The 14445-nt window shown below is 42.2% G+C and overlaps 1 protein-coding gene across 5 annotated transcripts in view; it reads right to left on the bottom strand.

The window, feature by feature from the left end:
* LOC137347974 (protein DBF4 homolog A-like) overlaps nt 1-14445 on the bottom strand; it is a 69520-nt gene that overhangs the window by 48407 nt on the left and 6668 nt on the right. For 4 of the 5 annotated variants that reach the window (XM_068013065.1, XM_068013054.1, XM_068013045.1 and 1 more), the window contains one exon: nt 7980-8074. In XM_068013065.1, coding sequence (XP_067869166.1) covers nt 7980-8025 — 46 coding nt within the window. In that variant the 5' untranslated portion in view covers nt 8026-8074. Of the gene's footprint in view, nt 1-7979; nt 8075-13452; nt 13982-14445 lie in introns of those variants that run through there. The other variant, XM_068013060.1, reaches the window with a different exon arrangement.

Genomic DNA, 14445 nt, shown 5'->3' with positions numbered 1-14445 from the left:
GGTTGGTCTGACTGAGGTGTTTAAGATGCTAAAGGATTTGATAGTTTCTCCATATCTACCCTATTTCGACTGGTGGAGGAATCAAGACCAAAAGAATTTAAAATTAGAGTTAAGGCAGCCAGGAGTGAAATCAGGAAGCTCATTTTCATACAAAGTAACAGAAATCTGCAATTTTCTGCCACAAAACATGTGAATGCTACACCAATTGAAGCTTTCAAGACAGAGATAGATAAGGATAAGTTAGACAAGGCTATCAGGGGAGATGGAACGTAGTTGGGTAAATGGATGTGAGGTACAGATTAGTTATGATCTACTTGAATAATGGAGCAGGTTTGAGGGGCTCAAAGGTCTACCCTTGTTCCTATATAACATGGCTTAGAAAAAGGATGAAGAAAGATAGGATTGTTTAGAAAATGCAAAAAAAAAACTGAAGTTAAAAAAGGACAGTTAGTGAATGAGAAACCAGTTCTACTGGGATTTTGGCAAAGCAAAAGAGTGGTGGACACATAGGATCAGTAGGAGGCCATTCAGCCCTTTGAGTCTGCTCCGCCATTCAATAAGATCATGGCTGATCGGATTGTGGGCTCAATTCCACTTTCCTGTCTGCCCCCCATAACCCTTGACACTCTTGTCTATCAAACATCTCAGCCTTGAATAAATTCAATGACCCAGCCTCCACTGTTTTCTCATCTCCATCTTAAAAGAGAGACGGCTTATTCTTAAACTTGTCCCCTAGTACTAGTCTCCCCCATAAGAGGAAATATCTTCCCAGTATCCACTCTATGACCTCTCATTCTTCTGATCGCCAATGGGTAGAGGCCCAACCTGTTCAACCTTTTTTCATAAGATAAATCCTTCATCTCAGGAATGAGTCAAGAGAACCTTCTCTGAACTGTCTCTGATGTAATTATACCCTTTTTTCAAATAAGGAGACCAAAACTGTACACAGTACTCCAGATGTGATCTCATCAAGGCCCTGTACAGCTGCAGTAAAACTTCCCTACTTTTATATTCCATTCCCCTTGCAAGAAACACCAACATTCCATTTGCCTTCCTAATCACTTGCAGTATCTGCATACTAACTTTTTGTGATTCATGTACGAGGACACCCAGATCCCTCTGAACTGAGTTCTGTAAACACTCTCCATTTAAATAATATACTGCTTTTCTATTCTTACTGCCAAAGTGGACAAGTTCACATTTTCCCATATTGTACTTCATCTGTCAATTTTCCCCCCACTCACTTAACTATATCCCTTTGCAGACTCTTTACCTCATGACAACTTATTTTCCGACCTATATTGATGTCATTAACAAATTTAACTACCATACATCCAGTCCCCTCCAAGTCATTTATATAGATTGTAAATAGTTGGGGCCTCAGCACTGATCTCTGTGGCACTCCACTAGCTGCAGCTTGTCAAACTAAAAAAGATCCATTTATCCCTATGCTCAACTTCCTGTTAGCTAACCAGTCCTTTATCAATGCTAATATATTACCCCCTACACCAGGAGCTCTTATTTTGTGTAGTAACCTTTGATGTGGCACCTTATCAAATACCTTCTGAAAATCCAACTACACCTACTACCCGGAAATGTGGAAAATTGCCCAGCTATGTCCTGTCCACAAAAAGCAGGACAAGTCCAACCCAGCCAATTACCACCCCATTAGATAACTCTCAATCATCAGTAAAGTGATGGAAGGTGTTGACGACAGCGCTATCAAGCAGCACTTGCTTAACAATAACCTGCTCACTGACGCTCAGTTTGGGTTCCGCCAGGGACACTCAGTTCCTGACCTCATTACAGCCTTGGTTCAAACATGGACAAAAGAGCTAAACTCAAGAAGTGAGGTGAGAGTGACTGCCCTTGACATCAAGGCAGCATTTGACCGAGTATGGCATAAAGGAGCGCTAGCAAAACTGGAGTCAATGGGAATCGGGAGCAAAACTCTCCGCTGCTTGGAGCCGTAACTAGCGCAAAGGAAGATGGTTGTGGATGCTGGAGATCAATCATCTCAGCTCCAGGACATCACTGCAGGAGTTCCTCAGGGTAGTGTCCTAGGCCCAAACATCTTCAGCTGCTTCATCAATGACCTTCCTTCAATCATAAGGTTAGAAGTGGAGATGTTCGCTGATGATTGCACAATGTTCAGCACCATTCGCGACTCCTCAGATACTGAAGCAGTCCGTGTAGAAATGCAGCAAGACTTGGACAATATCCAGGCTTGGGCTGATAGGTGGCAAGTAACATTCGTGCCACACAAGTGCCGGGCAATGACCATTTCCAACAAGAGAGAATCTTACCATCACCTCAAAGAACAATGCTGCATCCAAGGCCGGAGACTCTTTTTGTTGGAAGCATCTTGACTGGACAAAGAACTGGCATTCGGTGAAGCAATGTTCCCATCAACATCATCTGTTTCAAATTATAAATGGCAGGTCTGGGAACCAGTGTGACATCTAGACAGTTTGGCTTCTTGCTCGGTGCTGGAACTGGAACTGACTGAAATGGTGTCCTCAGTTGCCTGGCCAGGTATGGTTTCATCCACATCTTCTTCATCTTCAATATTCAATGGTATTATGATTGTTGAACCCCCACTGTCAACATGCTGGGGGTTACCATTGACCAAAAACTGAACTGGAGTAGCCGTATAAATATTTTGGCTACTAGAGCTGGTCAGAGGCTAGGCATCCTGCAGTGAGTAACTCATCTCCTGACTCCCCAAAGGCTGTCCACCATCTAGAAGGCACAAGTCAGGAGTGTGATGGAATACTCTCCACTTGCTTGGAAGGGTGCAGCTCCAACAACACTCAAGAAGCTCCACACCATCCAGGACAAAGCAGCCCACTTGATTGTTTGTAGATGGGGTGCCATTCACTCCCTCCACCATCAACGCACAGTGGCAGCAGTGTGTACCATCTACAAGATGCACTGCAGCAACGCACCAAAGCTCCTTAGACAGTACCTTCCAAACCTGCGACCTCTACCAACTAGAAGGACAAGGACAGCAGATGCATTAAACACCACCACCTGCAAGTTCCTCTCCAAGCCACACACCATCCTGACTTGGAACTAAATCGCCATTCCTTCACTGTCGCTGGGTCAAAATTCTGGAACTCCCTTCCTAACAGCACTGTAGGTGTACCTATCCCACATGGACTGCAGCGGTTCAAGGCAGCAGCTCACCACCACCTCAAGGTCAATTAGGGATGGTCCATAAATGCTGGCCTAGCCTGTGACGCCCACATTCCAGGAACAAAAAGAAAACAATCTGGTTCCCCTTTATCCACTTCCTCAAAGAACTTTAATTAATTAGTTAAACATGATCGCCCTTTCACAAAACCATGTTGATCTGCCTAATCCCATTATGATTTTCTAAGTATCCTGCTATAACCTCCTTATACTGCAACTTCCCATCAAAGTTAGGCTAATTGGCCTAGTTTCCTGCTTTCCGTCTCCCTTCTTTCTTAAATAAAGGTGTTACATTTGCAATTTTCCAATCCACTAGGACCCTTCCAGAATCTAAGGAATTTTGGAAGATGCCTCTGCAACCACTTTTTGTAAGACCCTAGGATGAAAGTCATCTGGTCCTGGGAACTTGTCAGCCTTTATCTCTAATAGTTTCCCCAGTACCTTTTCCCTGGTAATGTGATTAAGTTCCTCACTCCCTTTTGCCTCTTGATTTTCAAGTACCTTTGGGAAGTTTTCCAAGTCTTCTGTAGAGAAGACAGACACAAAATACCTGTTCAGCGCTTCCACCATTTCTTTGTTTTTCATTATTAATTCCCCAGACTCTCTCTCTAGAGGACCAACACTCACTTTAGTTACTCTTTTCCTTTTTAAATACTTGCAGAAACTCTTACTATCTGTTTTTATATTTCTAGCTCGCTTTCTCTCACATGCTAATTTCTCCCTCTTTTTTTTATAGTCATCCTTTGCTGGTTCTTAAAATCTGTCCAATCTCCTGACTTGCCACTAATCTTTGCAGAATTGTACAGTGTTTCTTTCAATTTGATACTATTCTTAATTTCCTTATTTAGCCATGGATGATGTATCCTTCTCAAGAGTCTTTCTCACTGGGATAAATCTTTGCTGAGAGTTATTAAATATCTCCTTAAAAATCTGCCACTGCATCTCTACTGTCTTACCGTTTAACCCAATTTCCCAGTTCATTTTAGCCAACTCTGCCTTCACACTTTTATTTAAGTTTAAAACATTACATTTAGACCCACATTTCTCACCTTCAAACCGAACATGAAATTCTATTATGTTACGATTGCTGTCTCCTAGAAGCTCCTTTACTGCAAAGTTATTGATTAATCCTTTCTCATTGCACATTACCAGACCTAGAATAGCCTGCTCCCTGGTTGGCGCTAGAACGTACTGCTCTAAGAAACTGCCCCGAATACACTCTATAAACTCATTTTCCAAGCTACTTTTGCCAATCTGATTTGCCCAATCTACATGTAGATCAAAGTCAACCATGATTATTGTGATATAAAAACAAGAAATGCTGGAAATACTCAGCAGGTCTGGCAGCATCTGTAGAGAGAGAAGCAGAGTTAATGTTTCAGGTCAGTGACCCTTATCAGAAGTTCTGATGAAGGGTCCCTGACCTGAAACATTAACTCTGCTTCTCTCTCCACAGATGCTGCCAGACCTGCTGAGTATTTCCAGCATTTCTAGTTTTCATTTCAGATTTCCAGCATCTGCAGCATTTTGCTTTTATTTTAATGATTATTGTGGTACCTTTCTTACACGCCCTTCCTGTATATTCAACGTGGCTGACTCTTAAAATGTCTTCTGAAACGGCCGAGAAAGCCACTCAGTTCAAGGGCAATTAGGGATGGTCAATAAATGCTGGCCTAGCCAGCGACGCCCACATCCCACAAGTGAATAAAAAAAACTCTGTCCTACTATATAACTACTGTTAGGGGACCTGTAACTGCTCCTGCAAGTGACCCCTTACAGTTCCTATTTCTTATCTCTATCCAAATTGATTCTACATCTTGCTCTTTCGAACTAAGCACATCTCTCACTACTGTACTATTATACTTAATTAACAGAGCTACCCCACCTTTTTCTAGCTTTCTGACTTTCCAAAATGTCAAATACTCTTTAATATTCAGGTCTTAGCCTTGGTCACCTTGCAACCGTGTCTCTGTAATGACGATCAGGTCATACATATTTACTTCTACCTATTCTAACAATTCATCCATCTTGTTACAAATGCTGCACGCAGATACAGAGCCTTTAACTCTGCCTTTTTACAATCTCTTGCCTTATCTGCTGGTGCACTCATAAGTTTGCATGCTCTGTCCTTTCCTGTCACATGGTTATCATTACCCAATTCGCTACCCTGCTCTATTACCTTGTCGTTTCACTTTAATTTACCACATCTCCCTTCACATGATCCTTTCCTCCCACTATTTAGTTTAAAGCCCACCCTAGTTAGAAGATTTGCCAGAACACTGGTCCCAGCATGGTTCAGGTGTAGACCGCCCCAACGGTACAGCTCCCACTCCCCACAGTACTGGTGCCAGTGCCCATGAATCAAAATCCATTTCTCCCACACCAGTCTTTCTTCCATGCATTCATCTCTCTAATCTTATTTATCCTCTACCAATTTGCTCGTGGTTCAGGTAATAATCCAGAGGTTATTACCTTTGAGGTTCTTTTTAATTTAGCCCCTAGCTGCTCATAATCCTTAAGCAGAACCTCTTTCCTAGTCCTATCTATGTCATTGGTACCCACGCGGACCACGCAGATGTCCCAAACCCCGACACCGGGTAGGCGACACAGCCTACTGGACTCTTGCTCTTGGCTACAAAGAACTCTGTCCATCCCCTGACTATACTATCCCCCACTTCCATAACATTCCTATTTACTCCCCCCGCTTGAGTGGCTTCCTATACCACAGAACCATCGTCAGTCTACTCAAGCCACCTTGCAGTCCCGCTCTCATCCATATAAGCTGCAAGAACCTTGAACCTGCTGGATAATTGCATGGGCTCAGGCTCTTCTTGATCCTCTTACCTGCCTCACTCTCAGTCACTGTCCCTGACCAAATCAGAAGACCCTATCCTAAGGGGTGTGATTGCATTCTGGAACTAAGTGTCCAGGTAACGTTTCCCCTCCCTGATGCATCGCAGTATCTGTAGCTCGGCCTCCAGCTCATCTACTCTGAGCCGAAGCTCCTCAAGCTGCAGACACTTACTCCAGGTATATGTGCCACGTGATCACACTGGTGCCCACCAGCTCCCACATACTGCAGCCGCAACACATCACATGCCTTGCCATCTTTATTATGTGTTTATTAATTATAAATTAACTAAGAAAAAAATTAATTACCACTACTGTAAATAAGCTTCACTACTGCTAATAAAACCTTAATAAATTACCCGAGTTTCAGAAGATTCTTATTCTTATTATTTCAATTATTGTTAAGCCTACTCTGATTAAAATTCCCTCGGTTAGTTAAGAGAGAAAGAGAACTTTTTGATCATTTTTCCATGGACAGGATTTGGGAGTTACATTTAAATGTTGGGTTTTAAAGCAATGTGTATTTACACGTTATCAAAAAAATCTGAGTTAAAAGGCAGTTAAATTGCTAATGAGATAGGCACTGAAGTGGATCCCTCAAAGACTGAAAACAAGCGATTTGTTGCCATGTTTTGATATTCGCTAAAAACCTTACATCCATTGTGTTGAGAAGTCCTTGGTCTTGTGCACTTGATATGGTTTGTTCACATACCAGTAAATACTGGTCACTGTGAATCAACTCAGGTACATAAGGGAGAAGGATCTACTTATGGGGGCGATTGATGGCACAGGGCGGATGCGTAAAATTTTAATCTCCAAATCACAGAATTGTTACAGCACAGGAGGCGGCCATTTGGCCATCATGTCTGCACTGGCTCTCAGAGTGAGCAATTCACTTAGTACCATACCCCTGCCTTCTCCCCATAACCCTGCACATTCTTCCTTTTCAGGTAACTATCTAATTCCCTTTTGAATGCCTTGATTGAATCTGCCTCCACCATGCTTTGAGGCAGTACATTCCAGACCTTAACCATTCACACTGCATGAAAAAGTTTTTCCTCATGTCACCACTACTTTTTCTAACCAATCAGTGCCCTCTCATTCTCGATCCTTTCATGAGTGGCAACAGTTTCTTCCTATCTACTTTGTCTTTGTGAACTGTACAAAAACATCTAAAACTACCCTGTAGATTTTGCTCTTCAAAAATTGGATTGCAGCTGGAGAGAATTTTTTAAAAATTCATTCACAGGATGTGGGCTAGGCCAGCATTTGTTGTCCATCCCTAATTGCACCCTTGAATTGAGTGGCTTGCTAGGCCATTTCAGAGGGCATTTAAGAGTCAATCACATTGCTGTGGGTCTGGAGTCACATGTAGGCCAGGCCAGGTGAGGATGGCAGATTTCCTTCCCTAAAGAACATTAGTGAACCAGATGGGTTTTTACAACAATCGACAATGGTTTCATGATCACCAGTAGACTAGCTTTTTTTAAATTCCAGATTTATTAATTGAGTTCAAATTTCGACATCTGCCACGGTGGGACTCGAACTCATGTTCGCAGAACATTAGCCCCCATTAGCCTGGGGGTCTGGATTATTAGTCCAGTGACACTACCACTACGCCATCACCTCCCCATTGAGACATACAGGAGTATCACAGAGGAAATGCTTAGCACAGGATTGAAATGTACAAGCTTCAATATTCTTCCAGCTTCTATTAGTGTGCTAAATAATCCTGTAAGTAATACCGAGATGACAGAATAAAGAGTGACTGGAATATTCTATTAAGTGTAATATTAGAATCTATGTGTCACAATGGGTTTTTCTCTGCTTACTTGGCTTCCTAATAAAACAAAAATGCACTGTCCCTCACACAATTATTTCATAATTTTGCACAGACAAAAAGTTTGGTTTCAGTACCAAAACTATACACTTACGGTTTGGTAGTAATTTGCTATCCACAGTATTAGAGCGAGGTTTCATTTTCAAGAAAAATCACATTCTTTCTATATCATTTCTGTTTATGAAGTACCTAAAAAAGGTTAACCAAATAAGTAATTAGAATATTTATTTGATATATCATTCTTACAATTAACTGTAGATCACTTCACAAACATGTAATGATTACATGACATTTGTCGTCCCTTCAGTGTGGCACTGACAGCATCCCACTGGGTAGTAACTTGTTTACTTGCCAATCCAAATACAAACTTGTTTTAGAACAAGCTAAGGCTATGAATTTTAACTTAAAATGATAGAACTGTTTGCAGCACAGAACAGCACCATTTTGCCCAGCACCTATGCATTAGCTCTTTGCTAATGTAATCCTACTGACCTACTTTCTCAATAGCTCTATCCTTTACCGTGCTTTAAAGATTTATCCACTCTTGCCTTAAAGATGCAATGGTCTCTGTCCCAACTCTCTGCAGCAAAGCATTTCAAGCTCTAATAACTCCATGTAAAGAAGTTTCTCATAACCTCTCTAGTCAGTCTGTTATAATTTTACATTGATGATCCCTTGTCACTGATTTCCCAACCTGAAGAAATAGTATTTCCATATTCACTCTCAACTCTCTACAAATACAGGTACGAAAAACCTTTATTAAATCTCCTCTTAGCCTTCTCAGCTCCAGTGGAAATAGTGCCAGTACCTTAAGTCTATTCTCAGTTCTCAGCCTGAGCATTATCCTGTGAGCATCATGCTTCACAGTAACTAGTGGCCTAATTATTGCCTTGTACAAAGTTACTTGATCCTTTGCTTATCCCTATTCAGAAAACCCAAAATGCTATTGGCCATTTTTATGGCTTTCTTGCACTTCTGAGGAATGGCATATTTGAAGCTCCAGGTCTCATTGCTCATTCGTCGCCTTCAGTGTTTTTCCATTGGGCACCACCAGCAAGCGCAGCAAGTATAGGGGAACCTCCAAGTGACACACCAAATGACTTGGACATATATCACTGTTCCTTCATTGTCAGTTTGTTAAGATGCTGGAATTCCCCATCTAATAATCCTGTCAGGTATCTTCATCACTTGGACTGCAATGGCTCAAGAAGGCAGTCCACTATCACCTTCTCAGGCACAAGGGATGGATAATAAATACTGCCCGCTCCAGTGCCAACCACATTCCAAAAGAATGATTTTAAAAGAAACTTCCATTCCTTAGATTCCCTCTCAAAATGAGTTTTGAAGAATATATATTTAATCATGAATTGGATGAAGCGGTTTGGGGCATTTTACTCCATTAAAGGCACTATATAAATGCAAGTTACTGTTGCTGGAACTAGATAAATGTTTGAAAAAAAAATACAAGAGTACAAGGAGACAGCAGAGACACAGGATAAGAAAAGATAGCTTTGGTGAAGGAGGTGCACCAGTACAGGTGCAATGGACCCAATGGCTTCTTCCTGTATCGAAGTGTCCGTGGTTTTATTTGACAGCCCAAGTAAAATCCTGATTAGAGTGTTACATTGTATACTCCAGTTAGTATCCTTCCCAAATTTGAAGCTTAAATTGATGATGGGGTACATGATTGCTTACAAAATAACTTTCTTGGTTAAAAAAAGCAAGAATTTTGAGACTTGAAACTTTGGCATTAATTTTTTTCCATCTTTGCGTACATAATGCTAGCAAAGCAAGTGCACTATTGATAGATGATACAAATGAAGCAGTTAAAAAGTTGTAAGAAAGAATTTTGTTAAAAACCGAACATTTTCTAGATTAAAATGATTATAGCAGGATAGAGACATGATCTGTTCAACAAAAGGAAGCCAGCCAACGCCTACGCTGAATGACAATGATAATAGTCATGCCAGTTACAACTGAAACACAACAAATTTTGGATTTTATTTTATTCATTCATGGGATGTGGGTGTCGCTGGCTAAGCCAGCATTTATTGTCCATCCCTAATTGCCCTTGAGAAGGTGGTGGTGAGCAGCCTTCTTGAACCGCTGCAGCCCATGTGAAGTAGGTACACCCACAGTGCTGTTAGGAAGGGAGTTCCAGGATTTTGACCCAGCGACAGTGAAGGAACGGCAATATAGTTCCAAGTCAGGATGGTGTGTGACTTGGAGGGGAACTTGCAGGTGGTGATGTTCCCATGCATTTGCTGCCCTTGTCCTTCTAGTTGGTAGAGGTCGTGGGTTTGGAAGGTGCTGTCTAAGGAGCCTTGGTGCATTGTTGCAGTGCATCTTGTTGATGGTGCACACTGCTGCCACTGTGCGTCGATGGTGGAGGGAGTGAATATTTGTGGATGGGGTGTCAATCAAGCGGGCTGCTTTGTCCTGGATGATGCCGAGCTTCTTGAGTGTTGTAGGAGCTGCACCCATCCAGGCAAGTGGAGAGTATTCCATCATACTCCTGACTTGTGCCTTGCAGATAGTGGACAGGCTTTGAGGAGCCAGGAGGTGATTTACTCACTGCAGGATTCCTCGCCTCTGACCTGCTTTTGTAGCCACAATATTTATATGGATATTCCAGTTCAGTTTTTGGTCAATGGTAGCCCCTAGGATGTTGATAGTGGAGGATTCAGCGATGGTAATGCCATTGAATGTCAAGGTGAAATGGTTAGATTCTCTCTTGCTGCAGATAGTCATTGCCTGGCACTAGTGTGGCATGAATGTTACTTGCCACTTATCAGTCCAAGCCTGGATATTGCTGCATTTCTGCACAGACTGCTTCAGTATCTGAGGAGTCACGAATGGTGAACATTGTGCAATCATCAGCGAACATCTCCACTTCTGACCTTATGATTGAAGGAAGGTCATTGATGAAGCAGCTAAAGATGGTTGGGCCTAGCACACTACCCTGAGGAACTCCTACAGTGATGTCCTAGAGCTCAGATGATTGACCTCCAACAACCACAACCATCTTCCTTTGCGCTAGGTATGACTCCAACCAGCTGAGAGTATTCCCAGAGTACCATTGACTTCAGTTTTGCTAGGGCTCCTTGATACCATACTCAGTCGAATGCTGCCTTGATGTCAAGGGTAGTCACTCTCACCTAACCTCTTGAGTTCAGCTCTTTCATTCATGTTTGAACCAAGGCTGTAATGAGGTCAGGAGCTGATCTGAGGATACTTGAACCTCAGCTTTCTTCAAGATTCAGTGTTAAATGCAAAAGCATGAGACAAAAAGGGTAGGAAAGCATTGCAAATGCATTACTAGGCACGTAATCCTGGACTACTAAACTTGACAATGTGACTTTTAAATCCCATGATGGCAGTTTGAGAACATAAATTCAGTTTTTAAAAAAAATGGAAATAGCAGCACAAAAATGACCACAAAGCTACTGGTTGTCCTTTAAGGAAAAAAAAATCACAGTCAGGCCAATGTGACTCTTAACCGCACTGACACGGCCTAGCATACCACTCAGTTGTAGCAAACCACTTCAGGAAGAAGGCCCAGCACTATCTTCTCAGGTTATCTAAGGATGGGCAATAATTGTCAGCCTTGCATGCATCATGTAGTCAATGTATGCACAGGATCAAAATACAAGTTAATAATTAGCTAATGCCCAATTACGGTTGGATGAATTTCGTCACACCCCATGTTTGTTTTTCAGGCGAGAAAGCCAATTGCTAAAAATAAATCTGCTGTGCTTAGGGTGGGGAAAAAGGTGAATTTCATCATACTCTAGTGTTTATTTTTCTCAGATCATGTCAGTTGCTAAATAAATAAATCTACTGTTCTTGGGGAGATAAAATATTAAAGCCAATTTCTCACTTGCAGGTCTCTAAATTCAAACTGAAGATGGAAAAATGGCAAAGCTAATAGGAGATAAATGATTGCTTGTATAGTTTAGGGTGACAGTGGTTGGTGACTATAAAAAAAAAGGAGCGGAAATAAATCTACAAGATTGGGGGGGAAACTTAATGTCAAAAAAATATCCACAACTGGATCACAAATATATTTTAGAGTAGGAAACCTGCCACCCAGAGACCAAGTAGGGATGGGCAATAAGTACTGTCTTGCTCAGATTGCCCACATCACAAGAACAAACTTTTGTGCGTGGCAGACTGCCTGCAAATACTGATAGTCCTATAATCATCCTAACTTCTGAAAAAAGGTGTCAAATGCCCAAAAGAAAAAAGGTATCATTGCAAAAATGTTTTTATTAGCATTTAAAAAAATACATGCTAGTCAGGCAAGAAATGGAAACATTCAGAAATCTATTGAGCTCAGGGTTGTCACTAATGACCTGGTATGACCTCCCGAATCCTATTTAAAAAAATATACTTTAGACAATACTGTATCAGATAACATCCGATGTGCATAGATTTGGTTCAATTATCGAATGATACAAAAAGAACTTGTATTTATAGTGTGCATTTCACAACCTCAATTTCTTGTGGTAATGTAGGAAAATCTGGCAGCCAATTTGCACACAGCAAGATCCCACAAATAACAAATGCCCAGATAATCATGCTCCTGGCATTGATTAAGGGTTAAATGCTGGCCAGAACACCAAGGACACCCCTTTGAATAGTACCATGATATCTTTTTACATCTACCCAAGAGGGCAGACTGACCCTCAATTTAATGTCTCATCCAAAATTTGGCACCTTGGACAGTGCAGCACTGCTTCAGATAGTGCCAACCTAGATTATGTGCTCAAGTTTCTGGAGTGGAGCTTGAACCCATTTGCATCTAACTCAGAAGCAAGGGTACTACCATTGAGCCAAGGCTGACATTTACAAGAATGTACAATTCTTGGGATTAGTACACATTTAATTCTTATACTGAGCAGATGGGATATAGAGAATGAAACACTGAACCACTCACATTACTCCAGAAAATAGATATATTAAGTTGGTTCTCAGTACTTTGTGCATGATACAAGAATCAATATTAGAATCTTGTATAAATACAAGACTGAAGCTTATCATAACAACCCTGTATGCTGCCTTTCCAGCGAGTTGCACCTTCACTCAGGACTGATCTGAAATTATGGGATCTGCTGCAATGAAGAGAGCTACTCCAGGGTGCACATTACATTACCATAAAGATCTGGAGGCAAAGTGACCAAATCTGGCAGCTCTGCAGCTCCACAGTGACAACAAATCTGACGATGGTTTTTTTTTAAGATTTAGGATTTTTTAAAAACATATTGGAAACAGGGGAAGACAGGCTGGTGTAATGTGTTAAAAACTGCCTGTTCACCTTTGGGATCTAAATTCAAATCCAGGCCAGACTGATGGGGTTGAAAATTTCCACCGTGTGCAGGCTTTAAAAGTCATGTGAAATGAGTTTGGGCAGTACAAATCCAGCTCCTAATAAACATAGAACTACACCACAAAACTGTCTGAGATTGGGGCTGAGACACATGGTTGGGTCAGAGCAGAAGGAGATTTACTCCACATTTGTCAATGTTATACCTAACTTGGGGGTGCCTGATGCTGTAAAGGGTCACCTTAGTCGCCGTCTTCTTCTTCTTTGGCCTCCTTATCTAGAGACAATGGATACGCGCCTGGAGATGGTCAGTGGTTTGTGAAGCAGCGCCTGGAGTGGCTATAAAGGCCAATTCTAGAGTGACAGGCTCTTCCACAGGTGCTGCAGAGAAATTTGTTTGTCGGGGCTGTTGCACAGTTGGCTCTCCCCTTGCGCCTCTGTCTTTTTTCCTGCCAACTACTAAGTCTCTTCGACTCGCCACATTTTAGCCCTGTCTTGATGGCTGCCCGCCAACTCTGGCGAACGCTGGCAACTGACTCCCACGACTTGCGATCAATGTCACAGGATTTCATGTCGCGTTTGCAGACGTCTTTAAAGCGGAGACATGGACAGCCGGTGGGTCTGATACCAGTGGTGAGCTCGCTGTACAATGTGTCTTTGGGGATCCTGCCATCTTCCATGCGGCTCACATGGCCAAGCCATCTCAAGCGCCACTGACTCAGTAGTGTGTACAAGCTGGGGATGTTGGCCGCCTCGAGGACTTCTGTGTTGGAGATACGGTCCTGCCACCTGATGCCAAGTATTCTCCGGAGGCAGCGAAGATGGAATGAATTGAGACGTCGCTCTTGGCTGGCATACGTTGTCCAGGCCTCGCTGCCAGAGAGCAAGGTACTGAGGACACAGGCTTGATACACTTGGACTTTTGCGTTCTGTGTCAGTGCGCCATTTTCCCACACTCTCTTGGCCAGTCTGGACATAGCAGTGGAAGCCTTTCCCATGCGCTTGTTGATTTCTGCATCTAGAGACAGGTTAATGGTGATAGTTGAGCCTAGGTAGGTGAACTCTTGAACCACTTCCAGAGCGTGGTCGCTGATATTGATGGATGGAGCATTTCTGACGTCCTGCCCAATGATGTTCGTTTTCTTGAGGCTGATGGTTAGGCCAAATTCATTGCAGGCAGCCGCAAACCTGTCGATGAGACTCTGCAGACACTCTTCAGTGTGAGATGTTAATG

This window comes from Heterodontus francisci, chromosome 2 (assembly GCF_036365525.1).
Source record: "Heterodontus francisci isolate sHetFra1 chromosome 2, sHetFra1.hap1, whole genome shotgun sequence".
In the NCBI taxonomy this organism is placed as follows: Eukaryota; Metazoa; Chordata; class Chondrichthyes; order Heterodontiformes; family Heterodontidae; genus Heterodontus; species Heterodontus francisci.
Note: the sequence above shows the minus strand (reverse complement) of the source record. Positions and strands in the feature narration are given on the sequence as shown.